General features: G+C 40.5%; 1 protein-coding gene across 3 annotated transcripts in view; it reads left to right on the top strand.

Annotated features, from left to right (window-relative positions):
- Positions 1-2,539: 2,539 nt before the first annotated feature.
- LOC127569985 (collagen alpha-1(XXIII) chain-like) overlaps positions 2,540-24,209 on the top strand; it is a 119,851-nt gene continuing 98,181 nt past the window's right edge. For 2 of the 3 annotated variants that reach the window (XM_052015123.1, XM_052015121.1), the window contains exons 1-2: positions 3,223-3,788; positions 11,619-11,688. In XM_052015123.1, the coding sequence (XP_051871083.1) occupies positions 11,659-11,688 (30 nt within the window). In that variant the 5' untranslated portion in view covers positions 3,223-3,788; positions 11,619-11,658. Of the gene's footprint in view, positions 2,918-3,222; positions 3,789-11,618; positions 11,689-24,209 lie in introns of those variants that run through there. The other variant, XM_052015122.1, reaches the window with a different exon arrangement.

The following is a 24,209-nucleotide window of genomic DNA, read 5'->3' as shown; positions in this document are numbered from 1 at the left end:
GAACACTTAAGAACCATAATCTACAAGGCCAAGGACAGAGAGATTGGGAAGTCAGAGTAAATATTTTTTGAAGCAACACAGGAAATGCTGGAGGAACTCGGCAGCAGTGTCTATTGGAGGAAAATGGACAGTTGATATTTCAGGTCAAAACCCATCATCTGGACTGGGATACTAAACCAAATAAATTTTGGCCTGGATGGATGTGATGGGCTGACTTGTCTTTTGTGCTGCAAACTTCTGCAATTCATTGATTGATATTGCCTCCTTTATGGTTAACCTTAATTGGTAAATGCTGTTTCATTGGTTAGTGGCATCAAAGTTGAATGGAACAAATTTTATGGATCAACGTGTCCTTTTTCTTTCCATATTTTATGTATATAGTGCCAGAGGAGTGAAAATAATTAATCCTAATATATCTAAACTGGTGAGCAATGACAGTGCAGATCCACAAGATTAAGGAGACTCATCTCCTCTCCTCCATCCTTTATTCCATGGTCCACTGCCCTCTCCTACCAGATTCCTCCTTCAGCCCTTCTCGGCCCGAAACATCAACTGTTTATTTCCCTCCATGGATGCTGACTGACCTGCTGAGTTCCTCCAGCACTTTTTGTATATTGCTCCACAAGATTACTATGGTTTCTATCACTAATGCCTGCCAAAAACTAAGAAGAATTAATGTTGTATCTGGTACTTGTGCACTTTAGATTTCCTTAAAAATAACAAGATAGAACAGAAATCAAAAGGAAAATATGGTGGTAAACAGATATAGGTGGAACCAGATGGGGAGGCAATGATGGAACCAGGTGGGGAGGGATGGGAGAGGTGAACTAAGGGAGAGGAAAACTAGGTAGACAGATGAGTGTGTCTGGGAGAAGAACATTGGGGGTGTGGGTTACCTGAAATTGGAAAATTAAATGTTCATACTATCGGGTTGTAAGCTACCCAAGTGGAATATGTGTTATTCTTCCAGTTTGCATTTGACCTCTCCATAGCAATGAAGAAGGCCGAGGACAAACAGGTGGGTGTGGGAAAGGAGAGTTAAAATGACATGCAACATGTGGAAGTGTTCTGCAAAACAATCACCCAGTCTACACTTGGTTTGACGAATGCATACAAGGGCACATCGCGAGCACCAAATGCAGTAGTAGAGGTTGGAAGAGGTGTAGGTGAAGTTCTGCCTCACCTGGAAGGGCTGTTTAGGTCCCTGAATAATGGTGAGGGAGGAGGTGAAAAGACAGGGGCGGGTGTGTGGGAAGTGATGAGTGGATCATAGACCAATGAAGAGAGTGATCCCTGCAGAAAGCAGAAAAGGGAGGAGGGGGAAGATGTGACTGGTGGTGGAATCCCACTGGAGCTCGTGGAAGTTGCAGATGATGATATGTTTGATGTGGAGGCTGGTGGGGTGAAAGGTGAGGACTATGGGCGCTCTATTGTTGTTCTGTCTGGAGGTGGATGGGCTCCATCATCTATGGCAGAGGGGAAGGCATGTTTGCGGAAGAGGGAGGATATTTCAGAAGTCCTAGAGAAAAAGGCCTTATCTTGAGACAAGGTGCAGCAGTGACAGAGAAGGGGTGGCATCCTTACAAGGGGTAGGGTGGGAGGAGTGTAGTTGAGATAGCTGTGGGATTTGAGGGCTTTGCAGATTTCAGTGGCAAATCTGTCTCCAGAGATGGAGACTGAGGGATCCAGAAAAGGAAAATTGTCAGAGATAGATTGGAATCGTTAACTTTGGAGCAGAGAAGGCTGAGGGGTGACCTGATTGGGGGATACAACATTATGAGAGGCATAGATAGGGCAAATATGAGAAAATGTTCCCCTTAGCTGAGGTGTTTATGGCCTTGGGGCACAGGTTTCTGGTAAGGTTGTACGAGATTTAGAAGGATATTAAAGAGTTATTTTTTTCATCCAGAGGGTGGTTGAAACCTGGAACGCACTGCCTGGGGTGGGGGGAGGGGTAGTGAAGGCAGATACTCTGACAACATTTAGAAACTATTTAGATGAACACTTGCAAATGCCAAGACATAGGGCCACATGCTGGAAAATTGAATTAGTATAGATGTGCAGTTTATTATTTGGAACTGTCGGGAGGAATTACTTTTTCCCAGGGCAACAATGGCTAACATGGGGGGCATAATTTTAGGGGGATTGGAGGGAGGTATGGAGGGGATGTCAGGGGTAAGTTTTTTGCACGGAGAGTGGTGGGTGCATGGAGCATGCTGCAGGTGGGGGTTGTAGGGGCAGGTACATTAGTAACATTTAGGAGACTCTTAGGCACATGAATGATAGAAAAATAGGGAGCTATGTGGGAGGGAAGAGTTAGATCTTAGAGCAGGATAAAATGTCGGCTCAACATTGTGGGCCGAAGGGCCTGTACTGTGCTGTAATATGTTCTAAGTATATGATTGCTTTATATGAATAAGGTGAGCCGAAGAGCCTGTTTGCGTACTGTATGATTCCATGACTTCAAAATTTAGCCCGCACTTGGTGGACCAATCAGATTGTGCAAGGAGGGCGGATGAATGGACTCAGCCGTAAGACCCACATTAATCAACCGCTCCCTCCCTCCCCCGCTGTTGTGGCCGCAGGCGCGGGCTGTTGGGGGGTGGTGGAAGACATCTCCCCGGCCGCTTGCTCTCCTTAACTCGCCGTTGGAGGGTGACCGAGAGCCAACAGATCGGCGGCAGACAACCGGGAGGCGGAACGCCGTAACAACATCGTGTTTTAATTGTGGGTCGTGGGCGGAGAATTATTTGCAGCGGCGAATCCATTAATTTTCCGATGGTTTCTTCAAAATGACTGCGCAGTGGAAAAATAATCAATAGCCAGACACTGAGTGGATTCGACAAGCCTGGGCAACACAAACCTTTATTTTTTTTTCTTCGCTGTGTGTATGAATCCCCGTCACCACGTGAGAAAGGTGAATTTGTTGGAAGGTGTGCACTGTTTCACCGTTACGCAATTCTGTTGCATTCACTGTGGGGGGAAAATATCTTTTGCGGGTTCAACGGTTTAAAACACTTTCAAAGTTATTTCCAAAACCATAATTGGCTTCTTACATTTGATAAATGGTGTAAGTTGATGCACAGTTGTACAATGAGAGTATTGTGATGTTAGTGTGTGCCAGCACAGGGTGGGCGTGGTGTATTTTCATTATGGCAAGTTAACTTCACATGTAAATATTCTACATCTGGCCAGAGGGAATAGAGGTGGGGAATCTATTGCACCATTTATTTTAAGCATTGGCTAATCGCAGGCAAGTCACTTATTGTCGGAACTTGACAAACTTAAAACGGTGCGTTTAACGAGCAAGGGGAATACATACAACCGTTAAGGACAGTGGGCGTACTGAAAGAAAATCGCAAGGCAACGGCGAGATCTTTGACTTAAAAGTGCCAGAAAACTTGAATTGCTTCTCTTTGATTGATTTTCTAGCGACAGAGTTTGTTTATATTTGGCTCGTCTTTTTTTTAACCCGAAGAAGGATTTCTATTTGGTGCAGCAGAAGGATGGGCAAGAATCATCAGTCACTCAAGCCTGGAGAATGTAAAAAGCAAATGGTACCCACACCAGATCCTACAGCCTGTTTCAGGACATTGCCGACACTAGTCAGTCTACTGTTATCAGTCGCTTCTGTAGCATTGTGTTTATTATTAAATGTTAAGACGACAGTGTTGCAAGATAAAGTAAAGCTATTGGAAAATCAGAAAGGAAGCATTTCATTGCAAGCGGCGCGAGACAATGCAGATTTGTTGTTTGTGCTACAGAAGAGAATCGACCAACTTCAGGAGGTAAATGAATGTATTATGTATGCAGAGTGACTGAAGGTGTAGGAGATGTATCTCGTTACCAAGACTTGAGCATAACATGTCTTCTTTCCACTTCATGCCGCCTTTCTACTTTCCTTGTGTATTTCGTTCTTGGCCGTGCGTCCTACTGCATTTATTCCACTCTCTCAGTTCTTTGCAATGAAACAAAATACGATTGCTTGATGCTTGCAAATTTAAAAGCAATAGCTGAGTTTGCCCTTGCAGCTTTGCCTATTGTCATGGGGCTAGGAGTTTATTATTCGTAATCAGAAAGGTACAGTAGTATCTATTTCGTAGGATTGCCGTTTTGTCTGAATATTCGTGACTTTAAAAAAATGAAACACCGAATACATAATGAATTTATTAAGCTTTTGCTCCTTTGTTTTACAGTCTAGATTAGAAACATTACTGACATTTTCCACAAATACTTTCCAAATAATATTTTTTAAAACTTGTGGAGAAGGTCACATAGAAGGGAAGTTAATTCGGAGGAAGACTGCAGAAAAAATAATAAACTTGCACAATAGGCGTGAATTTCAATATAGACAAGTGAGATAATACGTTTAAGAATGCATTTTGGAAAATAGTCCATTTGAGCTAGAGGAGCAAACAAAAAATAGCAGTGCAGATTAATAAACATGTAAATATGTCATCTGAGATTAATTATTAATTGGAAAGGATTCACAACATTGAAAAGTAGAGGAGGATATTAAAACAAAAAATCCTGGTTGGACCATGATCAACCAGCTGTGCTCGGTTGTGATTTCTATATTACAGAAGGGAAATATCTCACTAGAGAAGGTTGATTTACACGATGACATCAGAATTGAAAGACTGTTTTTCTCTTTTTTTAAAAAAAGGGGAAGATTGAAAACTGATCCCATAAAAAAAAACTTTGAAGGAATTTCGTAAGATTGGCATAGGATTTTTCCACCTTTTTTATGGGAGCCTAAAACTGGAGGCTGTAAATGTTCTTTATGAAGTGACTGATTAGAATGTGGAACAGGCTACTGTATGGAATGGTTGAAGATGGATTAAAAGGGGGGTTAGTAACATACATGAAGGAGAAATAAAGGAATGATGGATGCATTGGTAAGGTGAGATAAAGTAAGAGGGGGGTGCCTTGGAAAAGAAACACCATCATAGACCTGATGGACTGAATGGCCTGCTTCTGACCTGTAAGTGGTATGTTAGATTCCATAGTAATTGTAATGCAAAATATTAGAGATACATATAACTACACATAAATATGTCATATCGCATCATTTTCTATGAAGTAGCTTTTAGTTGATGGTTTCAATTGTTTCCTTAGTTCATACAACTTGTTTTAAAATTATTCCAATTTGTATTTATAAAGTGAATCAATTTTTGTGAGCTGAATGTACGTTAAAAACCTCAGTGTACACCGTGACATGTGTATCCAATATTCTTAATAAAGGCAGTTAAGTAGTTACTGGATTGTGCAGATTGAGGAGAAACAGTTATGCACTGGATTTATTCCTGGGATGAGACATTGTCCTTAAAGAAGAGATTGAGTGAGTAAAATTTGCATATACTGATGAGTTTAAAAAAAAGAAGTGATCTCACTGAGGTGTATAAGATTCTAAAAAAGATTGACAGGGTGGATAACCTACCTGTAAGTAATATAGGTTCAGGATAAGGGTTAACCAATTAAGGGTGAGATAACAAGAAATTTCTTTGCACAGATGAATATGAATCTTTGAAATTCCTTATAGTAGAGGGTTGCAGATGCTCAGTCATTGAGGATATTCAAGGCTGAGACCCATAGATTTTTGGACATCAAGGAAATGGGTGGGAATATGGATTTGAGGCATGGGACCAATAATTATATTATTGAATGGCAGAACAGGCTCAGGTAGCCATAAGGTGACTCCAGCTTCAATTTGTATCAATGTTCTCACACCACTTTGTGGGAATTACATTAAGATATGGTTTATTTTTAACCTGCAGAATTGAAACATGATAGGTGATATTTGCTGAATGCTATAATTATAGACTCAATCCCAGAAGTTTGAAACATGACAAATTCTGAAGTCAGAACTATGCTAATACCTTTTACATTATGATTCAGGTTTCCCTCCAAGGATGTTTAAACAACTTTGGGCATGTGATTGTAAGATTTCATTTAATTATTGCATTTACAATTTCAGTGAACCACTTCAGATCTGACATGAGAGATAATTTCATTACATTCTACAATGACAACAGTGCTCCCAAGCCAAGAAAAAACGGACATCTGATTATTAGGACACCAGACAGGTTCTTTCATTCTTAGCCATAACACTAACATAATTACAACTGAAAACTAATTACAATAATTTTGAATGTTTACAAAAAAGTTCCAAAGAGTAGTGGATGGATTGTTTGTGGCACCAAGTTTGTCAGTAATCAATCAGTATGTCTGATTGATATGGAGGAAACTACCAGTGATTTTTAAAAAAAACACAGTAATAAGAGTATGCAATACAAGGAAATGGTGAGGAAAAGTTAAGTCAAGTAGCATTCTCCAAAGTGAATTTGTCCATTAAAATAGAAAATATACAGATGAGTGAATTTGGTGGAGGAGTAGACTACTCGACCTGGGGAATGGAAAAGGTGAACAAAGTGAGAGAAGCTAGGTGGACCAGTAGGAAACATAGAAAAACTACAGCACAATTCAGGCCCTTTGGCCCACAAAGCTGTGCCAAACATGTCCCTACCCTAGAAATTACTAGGCTTACCCATAGCCCTCTATTTTACTCAGCTCCATGTACCTATCCAACAGTCTCTTGAAAGACCCTATCGTATCTGCCTCCACCACCATTTCTGGCAGCCCATTCCACGCACTCACCACTCTCTGAGTAAAAAAACTTACCCCTGACATCTCCTCTATATCTACTCCCCAGCACCTTAAACCTATGTCCTCTTGTGGCCACCAATTCAGCCCTGGGGAAAAGCCTCTGACTATCTACCCTATCAATAAAAGTTCCTGTGGAAAAGTGTGGGTTATGCGACATTGGAAAATTCAATGTTCATAACATTAGATTGGAGGTTACCCAAATGGAAATGAGGTGTTATTCTCCTAGTTTGCTTTTAGCCGAAGCATGGTAATGAAGAGGGCCAAGGACAGATGGTTGGTGTAGGAATAGGAGGTAGAGTTGAAATGACGTGAAACTGAAAGCTCAAGTTGGCCGTCGTGGACAGAGCACAGGTGCTCTGCTGAACAGCCACCTAGCCTACGCTTGGTTTTGCCTACGTAGAAGTGGCCACATCGAGAACATCAAATTCAAAAGATGAGGTTGGAAGAGGTGCATGTGAGTCTCTCCCTCGCCTGAAAGGGCTGTTTAGGTCCCTGAATGGTGGTGAGGGAGGAGGTGTAGGGACAAGTGTTGCAACTTCTACCGTCCAGGGGAAAGTGCAGGGAAGGGGTGAATGGGGAGGGATGAGTGAACCAGGAAGTCATGGAGAGAGTGGTCCCTACAGAAAGGGACGGGGAGGGCAAGATGTGACTGGCGGTGGGATCCCATTGTTGGTGGAAATGGAGAGGAATAATATTTTCTCTTATTGTTCCTGTCCTTTGCTAGGGTAGAGTGTCATGAATACAAGCAGTCCTCTGTACCTCATTCAAATGGCAAAGGTTTGTGAGAATTTAGACAGTGACCACAGTTGGCTTTCCCTAAATCACACATCCCAGTAGGAGTCTTGGAAGGGGATCAGATTTGCAATCCTTTTAGTTTTTTCTCTTATCTGGGATACTAACAGTGTTTAGTGCTGTCCTGAGTGAGATCAGCTAACCCAGTACAGGTGTGGATTACTTCAGGACTTTCCAATATGCGTACTTCAATACCACACTGTGCAATACATTTTCTGAGAAGTAATTAGACAAGCTCTAACTTGGGGGAGTCATACTTATTAATATAATTATTATGGAAAAAGATTTTAAGAATTCTATTTAACGACCAAAAGAGAAGAATGTATCTAGAAAATGCAATGAAACCATTACAATATTATTTAGTATTTATATTTGCTCCAACCCTCTATCTGTTTGGATACTTGGAGTAATAATGGTCCAGTTTTTGTAGTTGAAATGACTAAAACCATTGCCATCATTACATTGTGAACCTATCAACAACCTCAGAGTGCAAGTGCAGTGTCAGTGATTCCCTGCTCCTCAGCAATGTGGGTTTTGTTTTCAACTGTCTCCAGCATAGTCTTCAGATATCAGTGATCTGACCATGAAGTTAAGGAACTAAGTAATCTATCATAGAGTTGTACACCGCAGAAATGGGTTCTTGGCCCATCGTATCTACGCCAACCATCGTGTACTTATCTATACTATTCCCATTAATCAGCTCTTGGTCCTTAGTCTTCTGTGCCTTGATGATTCAAGTGCTTATCCAGATGCTTCTTAAATATTGTGAACAGTATTATTGCATTATGCACAATTTTTATGTGATACGTAGTTAGAATTCTGTTAAAATTCTGAGTACAAAACATAACTGGCTAATTATTTGCCAGCAGTGTATTTCCATAAATTAGATGTTGTTTTCCCCCCTCCCTCATCACAATCCCCCAACTCGACTCATAATCCCTGCTACTGATCCACCTAACCTTCTGTCTCCCCACTGTCTCTTCTCCCAACAATTGTCTCCCCATGGGTGACCATTTGTCCAATGTTTGGCCTATTTGATGATCTCGTCTTTGCTGGGTATCCTTAGGATTGACATATGACAGAAACTGAAATGAGAAAAGAGGATCTAATGCTACGTTCATTGGTAGAACAGCTTTCTTTGAGATGTATCTTCTTTCTAGCGTTGTCACTGACTGCAGTATCCAGGCAAGTAAGGCAGAGCAGCCTATCCTAATCTGAACCAGTCAGAAGCTTGAGCGCAAAACGTTTAAAATAAATGTGGAAAACACTTTTTTCCATTTTTTAATATCCTTTACAAAATTTCTTTTGAGGTGGACAAAGCTCGGCAAGTAAATGTGTTGCTTGGATTGTATACAGCTCAATCAATCAATAAAGTTTAGGCTCCATCCCTCATTGTTACAAATTATCTGATTTCAACACTGATATAAAATTAAAAATATCAGAATGCAAATGGGATTAATTATCTTAAATCTTTCCTGTATTTATTCTTTGAATCAATATAACCAGGTTTGGATAGAACAGCTAATGTTCTAAATTTCCAAATGACATTCTTTTTTATACTATGTGTTGTCCAACTTTATACCCCTATTTTTCTCTGCAGTACATGATGTGCTTGACTATGTCATTCTTCTCCAGTGACACTTTTATTCTTCTGACTAGTACTTTCCTCACTTTGACAATAGACAGAAAATCTCCAGGAATGGCTTCTCTTTCCAAGCCTGCCGAATTCTGAGTCTCAGAGCCACCTTTGGTCTTCTCTTATTTATTCCCTCCTCTCCCAACCCTTCCACTGCTTCTAAATTGTTTTTAAACTGATTCTTCAACACTCATTGACAAAAACTGCACAGCTCCCATTCAAACATTGGAAAGCCATCATGTCCACTTCTGTGCAGTTTTTGAGAGAACTAGATGATTTCTGATGTCAGGCTCACCTCTACCCTGGCCTCAATATAGTTCCTGCTGAAATCCTCACCCAAAGCTTTGTACCTTCATTTTTTTTCCAGTGTTCTCCCAGCCAGCTTTCTGTCCTCTAACTCTTTGAACTTATCCAGAACTCCTGCCCCATTCCCATTCCTTTGCTGTGTCCTGCTCATCCATTACCCTCAACCTCTTTGACCTAAATGCAGAAGCCTTGGCACATAAAATGGTCATCTTTGGTTTGGACCTTGTATTTCTCTTAAGTTTTCATACATCATAACCCCCTGAACCCTCTGCTGACCTGACTTGGCCTCTTGTATGTGTCCTCTTCCCCATCGTAGGTGGTTATGCTTTTGACAACTTAAAACACCCTCCTGAAACTCCACTGCCTATCTTTGAAAATCACCTTGGACATCTGTAAAATTGTATGCCTTTGCTCATGTGTAACCTTACCTGTAGCTGAAGCTTTTATCCAAGCCTTCATTAACTCCATACTTAACTGTTCCAATCTTTTCCTGGGCAGCCTCCATTCTCTCATTTCTGCATGGCCTCTGTATGTCCTTTATTGTCACTGTATTGTTCTGGCTCTGTTCTTTTGCACAATATGCCTTTTGTCTCTTCCCATCCCCTCCCTCCACTTTTGTAGGCTGTGTTTAAATCCTCTCTCAGGAATTTCCTCCCTATAATCAACAGCTTCTTCACTTGTGTCTTCCTTTAGTCCTCTGCAAAAGGTTTTGGTCACTCCTCATAGCTCCTGTTATCTTAGCATTCATATGCATCTGATTAATCCTTTGTGAAGAACTTGAGATGTTTTTCTGTTTTATGGATAATATTTCAATTTTGCTTTGGTTTGACATCTCTTTAACATTGTATCTCTGTGAAGTGTCTTGGCACTTTTACAAAATATGCTTCATAATTGCAAGTTATTGGGTCTGTTGGGAGCTTTTAATTCCATGTTTTTTGATTTAGCATTAACTTTTAGTCTTAATCTGTACCCTGCAAATACAGTGGAATCCAACCACATTAATCAGTTTGATTGGGTGTTCAAATGATTGTTAAAAGATAATGACACTCGTACCGAGTCAGATGAGAAGTTTAAGCAGGCTCCGTTTGCTCTTCAAGGTGAAAGATTCCATGTCACTATTTTGAAGAGTAGTCATGTTAACCCTGATACTTTGGTGAATATATAAATCTCAGTCAACATCAATAGGACACGTTATTTGGTCATTATCATATTGTTTGTGGAAGCTTGTCATCTCCATATTTGCACCATATTTCCTGCATCACGACGGTGACTCCACTTCAAGGGTACTTCATTGGCTGGAACGTGCTTTGGAATGTCTTGAAAGGAATGTGAAAGATGTTATTTAACCAAGATTTTATTTTCATTTTTTGATTCCCAAATCACTACTAATGATAAAAGCATACAATATCCACTTAAAATGCCAAACTGCTTAAAGGGAATTCTGAGGAGTGGCTGGAGAGTGGAATATTGGTCCCCTTGTAAACACTGAGAAACAGTAGGAATGAATTTTTAAAGTATAATAAAATTTTTAGTTGCATAATATGATTAGTGTACTGGTAAAATGCTTAAAGTGCCAGTGAGCACCATTGTCTAACTGCAAAGTATTACTGACCAACAAACTAAAAATGAAATTAAAGTATTTAAAAATTCAGATGTGGTGCACATCCAATTCGTAACACTTGCAGATGAAAAGCTGAATTTTGCTGGTTTTATGCAGTTTCCTGGTCTGTCGTTTAATTTGCTGCTCAGCTATGCAGCAGTGCTCCAGTCAACATGCAATTGATACACTGAACATTGCTTTACATGGAGTACTTTGTTTTCACTTGTGGCTTTGTTGCATATTATCATTTATCTTTGTTGTTTTATTACCTTTTGCTCTGAGCTGTTTAGCATTGCTGATTGTTGCATTGCAGGAGTGCAAAAGGACGAAAACTGGATGAAGATAGTAAAAAAAAGTCAGATGAAATTCAAGAGAAGTGTGAAAAGGAGTTCTGGTGTCTGAACAATGAAAATATCATAGCTAAACTAATCACCCTAGAAATCTGGGACTGATTGGCACAACTAACCTGTACTGATTATCACATTAGAATCAGAAATACAAGAAAACAAGACATTTTGCAGTTTAGTTTGGGAAGTTGTAATTCAAGCACATATGATCATATTTAATTGTAGTAAGTGGATTTTACTGTACCATTAATATTTTACTTTATTTCCATAGGAGTTAACAAACACAGTTGGAAAAATCAGGACAATTAGAGATGTTACATCTGAATGTCTTTGTCCACCAGGTGAGTGAATTTCTCTTCTGTAGTATTTACTCAGTTGGACTATAACACAGGTATGGTAGTGTAGTGGTTAGCATAACACTATTACAGCGCCAGCAACCCGGGTTCAATTCTGGCCACTGTCTGTAAGGAGTTTATACATTCTCCCCGTGTCTGCATGGGTTTCCTCCGGGTGCTTCGGTTTCCTCCCACATTCCAAAGATGTACAGGTTAGGAAGTTGTGGGCATGCTATGTTGGCGCCGGAAGCACAGCGACACTTCCGGGCTGCCCCCAGAACACTACACAAAAGATGCATTTCACTGTGTGTTTCGATGTACATGTGACTAAAAGATATCTTGTCTTATCTTATTATCTGCTTTTATTTATGTGAAATCAGATTGATGTCCTTTTGGATGGTGTTGCAGCAGCACAAGATTTTCATCTGATGCTTAAAATGCTCCAGTGCTCATCTTCCAGAGTCACTTGACATGCATGGCAGCCCTCAGATTTTTGCTGCCAAAAGGGTGACTGCAGCCTAAAAAATAAACTTTGGGGTTGGAACAGAGGAGGTAGAGACCTCCAGCAAGCTTTATCCACTCATTATGCTTTTTGAGCCAGTTATTGAAAATCAAAGCCAAAATGATTATTGATTAGGATAACGGAGAAAAATCAATCCCGATCATTTTTATATAATTACTTCTATTGCTTTTCAGATTTGGCACTCGACAAAGCTACACAACATAGTTATCATTAACCAGATGTCATAATTGCAAGATAATCTTGTTTGGGATATCGTTTGAAACATCATGTTTCAAATGAGCTGAGGAATCAGATTTCTAACAGAACAGTAGTTTGTTGATTGGCATTGCTATGTAGATGTTTTAGACAATTGATTGTTCCAGTAATCATACCTTCATTTAAGCCAGAGTTCAAAGATTATTTTTATTTCTGTAAAACTTACCTTCATTCTAACAATTGAACAATCAAGGTGAAATAAAAATAAGATGGTAATTCAAATACATTAGTTGAAGATTAAGGGTATTATTGCTTCATTCTTTATTTGGTTTCTGCTTCCCAAAGGTGCCTTTATCAACAATGAAATCCACTTTCATCTCTGATCACTGTCCCATGAAAATGATTACTATCTAAAATACTTCCCCACCCTGATGCAAACTGTCATTAGAAATAGCTTCCCTTCCTTGTATCCCATTGCATTAAAATGCTTGCATCATTCTTTTCTCTCAAAAAAAATCTATCCTAACCCTTTAGTCCTTGAAAACCAGAGCCTCATCACCAACATCTTTCTACAAATTCCTTGAACAAGTTCTCCCTTCTCAAACCTGTGTCTGCCTTTCTATCCATAATCCAGCTTTTACAGCTGTTTAAACACTGAAATAGGACAGTTCAGTGGCACAGCGATGAGGGCTGTGACCAACTGTACTAAACCATAGTTTAATGATAAATGTGTGAATGTGTTTTATTATTTTTATTTTTAGCAGATACCTTTATAAACGTACAAAAAGAATAGTCCAAAGGAAAAAAATGCATATTTAAAACAAAGTCTGTATTATCCTCTTTGTGAACTTTATGCACAAATCAAAGGTGGAACCAATTGTCATCCAGATGCTGCTTAATTTTGACATTGACAGTGATTTATTTTGATAATCTGTAATGGGAATGGTATGACTTGAGTTTGAAGGAAAAAAAACAGATGTAATTTCTAGCCATCAGCACTTTTCCAGATTCTCTGCAAAACCTCAACACCACCCCCCGCCCCCCCCCCCCCCAAATACTTCCACTAACTTGGTTAATGTACGAGTGATTTCACTTTAAGTCAAATTTGAAACCAACTGTTCAATGATTCTTAATCACATAATGAGAGCCTTAGGGCATGTTAATAGCTTATTTGTAAAAGGGAGAATAATGGAATAGGTTTTGTGCTTTACTAATAAAGTTTGTTTTGTTCTGTTGAATTAATGAAGAGAAATGATATGGTGTACTGTGTTACATCAGTGAAAGAAGGAAGGGTTAGAAGGTGTACTTTCTGTGTCAACAGTTTCCATATCTATTCATTTCTTTAAGAATGAGAAAAGTATCCCAAGTATGCAGTTCTACCCAGATGGGATACTTTAAATATGTGGCAATACTTGAGTGATATAGGCTGTCCCTGGATAATGAACGGGTTCCGTTTTTACAGACGACCATAAGTCAAGTTTGTCCGTAAGTCAGAAAATACACAACAATCACTCGATATGGTAACCATACCTCCAGAGTATTGTAATAAATGGCATCAAAAGCACACAAGACTGATAAGAAAGAACAATTGCTAAAAGTGGAGAGAGAGAAAGCCAGTTCTGCTGTTCGTAGAAACAAACGTATGTATGTACATTGAATTTTTGAATTTAATACTATAGGAGTTCATGTGTATGTATCTGTCCATAAGTCAGACATTCATAACCCAGGGACAGTCTGAATTAGCTTTTTTCTGTCTTGGTGGCTGAAGGTCATCTGGGTAATTCAAAACACTGGTTTCCATTGACTGCGAACTGTTACGACATGTGAGGGCTGTTCCTGTAATGCATATTCTGCCCCAGAATTGATGAACTGTTTAGTGACACTCTTTCAGTAGTAACAATTTGTTGATATATGACTTGACCATGAAAATAGTTTGGGCCTACTGCCAACACTATTGGTTGGGCATTAGTTTACTCTTCTCTACCCTCTACCACTGCTTGCATCAACCGTATTGACCTGCATCATAGTTGAAAATATCCCTTGTAATCTCAAACAGATCTCTACTTGGTGCATCTACTGACCATGAGACTGAATTTGTTTCAGGCTGTTGCATTTAGGAATATTGTTATGAATGGTGAAGTCCATCGGTAAGCTTGTATGGAGACACAGAAGCTTGTATTGCCAGTCTTAGCCACTAGAAGGCACATCCTACATATGATCACAGAAAGCATTTGCAGTCTCTAGTAGCACATACTGGAGTGTATTGTAATATTGACAATAACTTGGTGGCAGTTGTGAGATGGTGAAATTCCATTTGGGTTCTCTTGGTCATAGAACATTTTTGAAGAGAAGGGCTTAGTTGCTTTGGAGGCAGAAACATAATGGAAGGTCACAAAGAACACCACAAAGGTCTCGGCGATCGGGGAATGCCTTGGAGCACCATAGATTTTAAGTTTGTTACCACTGTTGTCATCTCTGTCACCTTCACATAAAGAAGCATACAAAAAACCCAGAACTTGTGTGTCTTCTGTTTCTTGACGATCAGACAACTATGAGTGAATCTCTCCCTCCTCTGATGTAGATTTCACTGTTTAATATCCAGTTCCACTCAGACCTTAACGATACATCAGGCTTTTTTTCCTCCTTTATTACTTTGCCAATAAGTCAGCAAGAAATCAGTGCATGCAATCCTGTACAACTCCAATTACTGAGTATCAAAACACTACAGAAGTGCAGGTTTTACTTTTAAAATGAAAACAAGCTGTGCTTATCTTTTCTCTTCAGTATTATCCCAAAAAGAGGGCAGTCTTAGCAAAAGAAAGTGATTGATGTAGTCCGGCCAGATCTAATGATAGACTGTGTGCCAGACAAGCTCAAGATTAAGAAATATCAATGTAAAATATTACATTATCATAAACAAAATACTATTACAGATATAAAATGAAATAAAGTTGTAAGTAAACGTAATCCAACAACTTGCTGTTTAATTGAGGACTTGTACTAGATTTATCACAAATGAAAAGTACAGCCCAATAAAAATTAAAGAAATCAATACTGAATAAATTCTTACTTAAATTTAAATCTGACATTAAAATTTGATCTAATATACTTGTATTCATTTTGTTAATTGAATTTGTTTGATCTAAATTATTTGTCTGTAAATTTCTTTTTGTTAATCATCCTGTGCATAATGTATGCAAATATTAAACACATTTTCTTCTGTAGTTGTGCATGAAAAATTAGATTAGTGAAGCAGTAAGAAAGGTAATTTTATAAATCATTATCTTCTCTGCCTTCACAGAATATATCAAGATGTTTTGACAGTATTAGTTGCACGTGTAACTTACAAACAGACAGTGCAAACTTTTTTTATTCCAAAATAAACTTTATTCATCATAAAAAAACAAACTATATACAACAATAAAACAGTGCCAACCTTTACATTCGTGTATGGATCAGTCATTAGTGTTACCTTCTTATATAAAAAAACACAGCACCAATGCCACTCGTGTGGCTCCCTGGGGTGCTACCCCAATCCCGTATTAACAATATTTAAGGGGCTTTCTCACCTGACCCCCACCCCTCCCTCTCCAGTGGCAGAAGAACCCTAAACTGTAGTCCTTCCCCACCGAGCCCTCGCATTGGCTGCACTCAGCTTCAGTGCGTCCCTCAGCACCTACTCCTGCAGCCTGGAATGTGCCAGTCAGCAGCATTCCCCTATGGACATCTCGCAGTGCTGGGAGACCAACAAGTTTCGGGCAGACCAAAGGGCGTCTTTCACCGAGTTGATGACCTTCCAGCAGCAGTTGATGTCCATCTCTGTGTGTGTCCCCGGGAACAGCCCGTAGATCAGAGATTTCTCTGTTACACAGCTGCTGGGGATGAACTGTGACAAGGACCCTTCATCTTTCTCCACACCCTCCTCGCAAACCCACAGCCTGCAAAGAGGCTGGTGACCGTCTCGTCCCCAGCGCAGTCCTCCTGGGGGCAGCGCGTGCTGGGACTGATGTTTCGACCATGCAGGAAGGATCTGACTGGGAGGGCCCCCCTCACCGTCAGCCAAGCGAGGTCTTGGTGCTTGTTGGTGAGTTTTGGCAATGAGGCATTCTGCCAGATGGTCTGCACAGTCTGCTCAGGGAACCATCCCACAGTATCCATCAAGTCCTTCTGCAGTGTTTGCAGGATGTTCCGTGCTGACCACTGCCTGATGGACTTGTGGTCGAAGGTGTTGGTCTGGAAGAACTTTTTCGCGAAGGACAGGTAGTGCGGCAACGTCCAGCTAACTGGGACGTTGCGTGGCAATGGGGCCAGGCCCATCCTTCGCAACGCTGGGGCCAGGTAGAACCTCAGCACGTAGTGACACTTGGTACAGACGTACTTTGGTTCCACACACAGCCTGATGCAGCCACAGACGAAGGTGGTCATCAGGATGAGGGTGACATTGGGGACACTTTTGTCCCTATTGTTCAGGACAACCCGTCAGACCCGCTCCATCTTGGATCCCCCAGATGAACTGGAAGACGGCACAGGTGATTCCCAAGCCAGAGGAGTGAGGAACAGGCCACACCTGTGCCAAGTATAGCAGCCCTGAGAGCACCTCACACCTGATGACCAAGTTCTTCCCAGTTATTGAGAGGGAGCGCCATTCCCACAGTCCCAGTTTCTGCTTCACCTTCCCAAACCGCCAATTTTTGTTGCACGCCCTGGCCCCGCCAAACCAGATCCCCAAAACCTTCAGGTAGTCAGGCCTGACGGCGAAGGGAACATTGGATCGGTCAGGCCATTTGCCGAAGAGCATAGCCTCACCTTTTGCGCGGTTAACTCTGGCCCCTGATGCCAACCCAAACTGGTCACAGATGTTGGTCAATCTGTGAATTGATCTTGGGTCCGAGCAGAAGATGGCAACATTGTCCGTATACAGGGAGGTTTTCACCTGGGTGCCCCCCACTGCCTGGCAACATCACCCTTCTGATGCTCTCGTCCTCCCTGATGGACTTGGCAAAGGGTTCTATACAGCACACAGACAAGACGGGAGAGAAGGCAGCCCTGCCTGACTCCAGACTTAATGGGGAAGCTGTCTGTTTCCCACCCATTGATTTGGACTGCGCTACTGATGACTGTGTAGAGCAATTGCATCCAATTCCTGATTCCCTCCCCAAAGCCCATTTTGGAGAGCACGTCCAACATGTACATGTGTGATATCCTGTCGAAGGCCTTCTCCTGGTCCAAGCTGACCAGGCAGGTGTCCACCTCTCTGTTCTGCACGTAAGCGATGGTGTCCCTGAGCAGTGCAAGGCTGTCGAACATATTCCTGCCACGTACAGCACAGGTTTGGTCTGGGTGGATCACCTGTCCCAGAGCAGACTTGACACTGTTGGCGATGGCCTTGAACAGGATCTTATACTCCACATTCAACAGTGAGATGGGTCTCCAATTTCTGATGCCCTCTCTCTCCCCCTTCTGCTTGTAGGTGAGAGTAATGTGCCCTTCCTCATGGATTCTGACATGCTGCCAGACAGAAGCATAGCATTGTACACTTCCAGCAGGTCCAGGCCCATCCAGTCCCACAGAGGCGAGTACAATTCCGCCAGTAAAAGATGTCGCTTCTGGGAGTTTTATTCGAATCAAGGGAATGGATGGAGCCTGTCAGCTTCTCCATGGTCAGTGGCTGGTCCAGACTCTCCCACTTGCTGTCATCTAAGGCCTTCATGATAGAGGACAGAAAGTTCTGGGAGGCTGTGCATCAGTGCAAACTATTTACTCATAACATAAATTATGGTCAGGGTATACTAGTAAAATGGGCAGGCACGGTAGTGTAGCAGTTAGCGTAACACTTTACAGCACCAGCGACCCGGGTTCAATTCCGGCCACTGTCTGTAAGGAGTTTGTACATTCTCTCCGTGTCTGTGTGGGTTTCTTCCGGGTGCTCCGGTTTCCTCCCACATTCCAAAGATGTACAGGTTAGGAAGTTGTGGGCATGCTATGTTGGCACCGGAAGCATAGCGACACTTCCGGGCTGCCCCAGAACACACTATGCAAAAGATGTATTTCACTGTGTGTTTCGATGTACATGTGACCAATAAAGATATCTTATAAGATCTTATATCTTATAATGGAGGGAATGGATATTTAGGCTCTTGGACAAAGTGCCGATCAGTTGGATAGCAGTGAGTTCCTTGATTGTTTTTTGCCTTAACTCCTATCTAGGCAAGTTTGTAGTTGAAAGGGACATAGATGAGGATTTCAATATCAGATGAGCTGAGATATTGCCTTTGGCTATCAATGGGAGGTATCTAGGTTCTCTCTCGCTGAAAATGGTAATTTACTGGCACTTCTATAGGGTCAGTATTGTGTTGCCATTTATCAGCTTAAGCCTGGATAGTCATTGATTCGGTAGCAAAAGATTAGACGTGGGAACATCCCTGCAGAGCTTTTAAAGTGATATCCTGGTGATGAGAAGATTGGGATCCAACAACTATAAATATCCTCCTTTGTACCAGGTATCGTTCCAGCCTCTGAAATGCTTTCTGTCCTAACTGTTGAGAACTCAGTTTTATTGGGGCACCTTGATTCCAGTTATTTTGCCACCTCACCTCACCCCACTTCACCTCTTGAATAAAGGTCGTATGTATATTTGTATTGAATCTGAATACAATGGTAGAAGGTAATTAATGAATAAGAGAGAAAAGATTGTTAATGGCTCCTTATACTACTATGCTGTTGATTGTGGAGAAACTGAAAGGGTGGAAGATGTTTTAGTGGGATTTGGCCTGGTTTTTATGGACAGGATGTACCTGGGCAATTTGCCTACCATCTGATGGAAGCCAGTGTGCTGGCTATACTGGAATAGCATAATTTTGTGCCCAGTTCATTGAGTCTTTTGATATCACACAAACTGAATAAAACTGGCTAAACACTAGTATCTCTGATGATGGGGACCTTGAGAGAATGCTGAGATGAATCATGGCTTGGGATGGTATTAAATGGTTCAGGTTTGTCTTTTGTGCTTGTATGCTGGGCTGAATACGCAGCTTTTGGGGATGTTCATGAAACAACCTCTGCCTGTTAGTTGCTTAATTGTCCTAAACCATGCAAGACCTGATGTGGCAAGCTTTTTCAGCATTGATGTCATCCTATAGTTATGTGATTGTTTCGGTCTGTCTGTAGCATACTGCTACTGTTATACAGCATTTATATAGTCTTTCGTTGTAAATTCAATAATTTTCATAAAAGCCTATGTTGTTTCATTATGTTCTACATCGCTTCTCATTGAAACAATGTTGTGCTGGCTTGATGGTGATAGGGGAATGAGGGAAATGCCATGGCCCTATAATATTTTGCTGAGGCTTAGTTCACATTTCCTCATCGATGCCTAATTTAGACCTGCCTTAAACCATCCAAGAGTGGTAGCACCACAAACAAAATGTTCAATGTTCTTGTTTTGAACGGCTTTGAAATTCATTCTGGTGCACTTTCTATAACTGCTCCAGAACTGTGGCATAAATTTGATCAGTAAACATGATGCAGATGTGTAGCATTGATAGCACATGATGAGACTTTTGATCACACTCTTTCATGTGCGTAATGCACACACGTGCAAAGCACTTGGAAACCTTGAATGATGTTGATGTATATGCTATGCCTCCCTGTGAAATTGCTTCACATAGATTCATGTAGAAGTCAGAGTGAGCCACATATAGGAAAGCACATCTAAACAACATCTGCAATTTAAAGGGATCATCAATTACCTGACGGTATTTTGGTCAGTCAGTTGGAGAAAGACCATTCATTGAATGGTGCTGGAGACAGCAGTTGGGGGTTTTGGAGGGAGTTTGGGTGGGCGTAGGTCAAGGTTGGCTTCCCTTGCTGGGCCTCCAGTACAACTGAGCAGGAGGAGAGGGACCAAAGGTGTGATCACTCTCAAAAGTAGACATCAGAAGAAGAGTGAAGAAGGGCTCTGGCAGTGAGAGACTAACTTACAAGAGTTTTCCAGAAGCAATGTTCCAGATTTCTGGAGAGCGAGGTTTTCTGTAAGTGATGAGAGAGCTCTGAAACCTGCTGCAGGCAAAACTATTGCCACAACTGTGCCTAGACTACTGTTTGCAGTGAAAAGGATCATGGGTGCTATGAATTTCTTAATTTCAGGATAATATTTGGCAGAAGTGGTAGCTAACATATGCCACGTTTTGCAGTTTGTAAATTCCACTGCCGAAGGGATGCTTCTTCATCCTTGAGTAGAAAGCTGCAGACGTTGCTGGTATGTGAATTTGGCCAGAGAGAACTTCATGAGCATTCAAATAGAGACAGAGCATTTGTAACACTCCAGACTACACGTGATTCTAGGGCTGTTCTCGAACTGCAAAGACAATCATTCCCTAATGTTCAGATAGCATTTGGCCTGAGAAAATATTCCTATAGCCAACTGCACATTTCCAGGAAGCTTGCATGATGCAATCATTTTGAGGCAATCTGCTGTGGTTGCCTTTGGGTCCAGATGTCTGCAACATGCCCAGACAGAAGATGAGGTGCTGTTGCTCAAGCTTGCATTGAACCTCTTTATAACAGTGCAGAAGGCCACAGATAGATAGGCCAGGGTGGAAGTGGGATGGAGAAATAAGTGGCGGGCAACTGGAAGCTTGGTGTTATCTCTACAGAATAATTGCAAGCACTCTGTAAAGCGGTCACCCAAACTACATTTGATTTCTCCATTGTACAGGAGACCACACTGTGAGTCAATATCAATTTCAACAATTTCAGTAACTCAATTGCTCTGTCAGAACTAGCCAGTTATGAAGTTGGTCATCCATCTGTAACATTGGTTCAGTTTCTTTGTCTACTCGAGTGGCCATATCTGCTAGGTGTTTCCTTCTGCACTGCATTTCACAACTTTACATTTTTTTTGTGTTCTCTCTAACTTTCCTCATTTCACACCTCTTATGTTGCTCAGTGTTTTCCCCCTCCCCAGATGGGGCTTGACCTGCCTAGTGCTTCTAGCATTTTGTTTTCTTATTTCATATTTCTTATTTCATATTTCCACCATATGCATTTTTTATTTTCATTTACCGAAAAATATCTGAACCAGGATTTAATTACTTGAGGCTTACTAAATATAAATTTCAGTGCATTTTTTAAAAATCTACAACATCTTAATTACTGTAGCAAAAACACATTGAAGGCTGTGTCTGCATCTGAAAGGATTCTACTCCTTACTTCATGAAGCTATGCCACTATCTACAATGCTCACAACAGAATTGTGGGGCAAGTTCTGTGCAACTCTAGAGAAATTGAAGCATCATTCTCTCTAGTTCGCTTTTGAGTGCAGCTGCAAAGATACTACTTCATTGTTTTGCAACATTCCATTGTTTTGCCATCTCTATGAACCATTCTGATCTTTCATGGAAGTCCAACATTGATGCAGTACCTGCAATGTATGATGTTTTTCAACTAGATGACATGAACTCCAGACCTCCGAGGAGATTCTTGTTCTTTAAGTATACCCCCACTGACACTTGGTCCATTTGGCCCATTTCATTTCCTAGAAGTAGATCCAGCAGATCCTTCTTTCTTGGTTTAGCTGCTTAAATACTGATGATGAAAGTTCTCAAGAAGTTTTTCCCCTTCTTTGTCTTTTACACTGTTACCACCAGAGTGTATTTAGAATGGCTGATGCTTCCCACTATCACTACACTCTAGTTCTTGCACCTCTTTATAACTTCCTACAAATTCCCATTAGTTGGTAACCAAATAATATGATGTTTGTTATATCTAACTGCATTGATTCTGTTCTTCACTCCTTGAGAATATCATCTCTTTCCAGCTTTGCAATATTCTTCTTAATCAATGTTTCCATTCTTTTCTGAATACCTTGTATCTTAGAACATTTGTCCCACTTTTGAGCTGGGTCTCCATCATCACTTCAGCCATGTGGGTATATTTTCCTCCCAATGTGCCAGCCTTATTTTCCAAGCTTTCTGTCCCCACACATTTCACAGTAAACGTATCTCGTTTAAGAGGGAATGAAACACTAAGGTATGATCTCATGCTGTGCCACTTTTTACTCTGATGTTATCCTCCTCTCTCTATCCTTTACATACTTTGTTTTTTTTTCTAATGCCACACTTGATCCCCATCTCCTCCCAACTTGTAATTTAAACCCTCCACAATAGTATTATCAAACTCAACCACTCCCACAAGAACATTGACCTCGGGTCTGTTGAGTTGCAACCAATTTGGTTTGTATGGGTCTGACTTCCCCCAGAACTGGTCCCAGTGCTTCAAGTCTACAAAATTGTGCCCAGTTTGAGGGATCCTGCAGAATGAATAGGCTGGCTATTTTCACGCACTGCATGATTAATCTGGCTTCCGTACAGATTCTGGCTACTCCTTTCCTTGCATGAATGTGGAATTCCCACTGGGAAGTTCTTTGTGAATTATTGACTATTTATAAGAATGATGTTGAATGCAGGAAAAAAGCTTAGTAAATATAATTGTCAGTACATTTTTCTAAAACCTACAAGAAGCCTGAATATGTATCCAAAAGCTCAACAAGTTCAGCTGTGCCACCTAAAACAATTTCTTACACATCAAGAGTCAGGTCTTTTTCAATAATAGGATGTACTGTCATGGAGTAACATAAGTGGAAGATGATGCTTTTGTAGCCTAATCAAATGCATATGGCTAAAACTGAGACCAGGTATTTCTTCAACATACCCTGAAACTCAGTGGAATGTGTGGCTGGGTGTATCTGTAATAGAATCCTGCTGCACACCAGCTCTGTTAGAACTGGGACCACAAAAGCACATTTCTGGCTTGCACCTTTTCCATCATAGGAATGACCAGGCCCAGTACTCTGCCAATATTCTAAGTATAGAATTGAATGGGAGTTTCCATCCCATCTCAAGAAGGATGTAATTTTTCAAAAAAACAATTATAAACTATTATAATTAATAGTGGTTAATAACACTAATACAACACTTTAGAAAAGTTACAGATGAACATAGTCGCAGTTTAACATTTATTAACAATTAATATAAAACCAAAGAGGAAAATTATGAACACATCTCTTATGTTTTAAGAAATAATAAAACAAGCTAATTTCCCTTACATTATTGTGATGGAAAGCAAACTTGAAAAGTATTTTTGACCAGAGGTTAAATATGATTCAAGACGTTTTAGATTATAAATTCTCATTACTATTCACTTTCTACGGAAGATAGTTCCTGTTCTTTCTTTCTCAAGTATTTTATGATGCAAGGACAAAACACAGTTTAACATAAGCTCCCTGTTAAATGCAACTTTTTCTTAAGCATGCAAATCATGTAACAAAATACTCAGCAGTGTGGTTTAAAAAATTGACTTGTGCTGAGTCATGGTATGTCATGGGCAAGTAATAAGATCAAGATTGAGCCTCCAGCAAGAGAACAATTTGATTTCTAAACATATGCACATTAAAAATAAATCTGCAGACTTTGGAGACATGCTAAGTTTGATATTAGTTATGATTTTTGTGTCTTTTTATTAATGCCAAGTTTTGAGAATGCTGAATATTTTACTTGAGTTAAAATCAATACTTCATTTTATGAAATTACTTGGTTCTGCATAGGTAGTTGAGATTATAAATATACTGCTCTGTTTGGTTTTACAAACAAAATTAATGTTAAGCTAGGGTGATTGAAATACAGATTTGACCCCTTACATTTACTTTGTGCTAGCACTACTTCAAGACAAAGTTGTTCACATCCACGTTTTTTGTTCATTTTCTCTTTTATTATGTTCCCTTTCTCCTATATTCCCATTTTATATTATTGCA

The sequence above is a fragment of the Pristis pectinata genome, chromosome 4 (assembly GCF_009764475.1).
Source record: "Pristis pectinata isolate sPriPec2 chromosome 4, sPriPec2.1.pri, whole genome shotgun sequence".
Classification (NCBI taxonomy): Eukaryota; Metazoa; Chordata; class Chondrichthyes; order Rhinopristiformes; family Pristidae; genus Pristis; species Pristis pectinata.
Note: the sequence above shows the minus strand (reverse complement) of the source record. Positions and strands in the feature narration are given on the sequence as shown.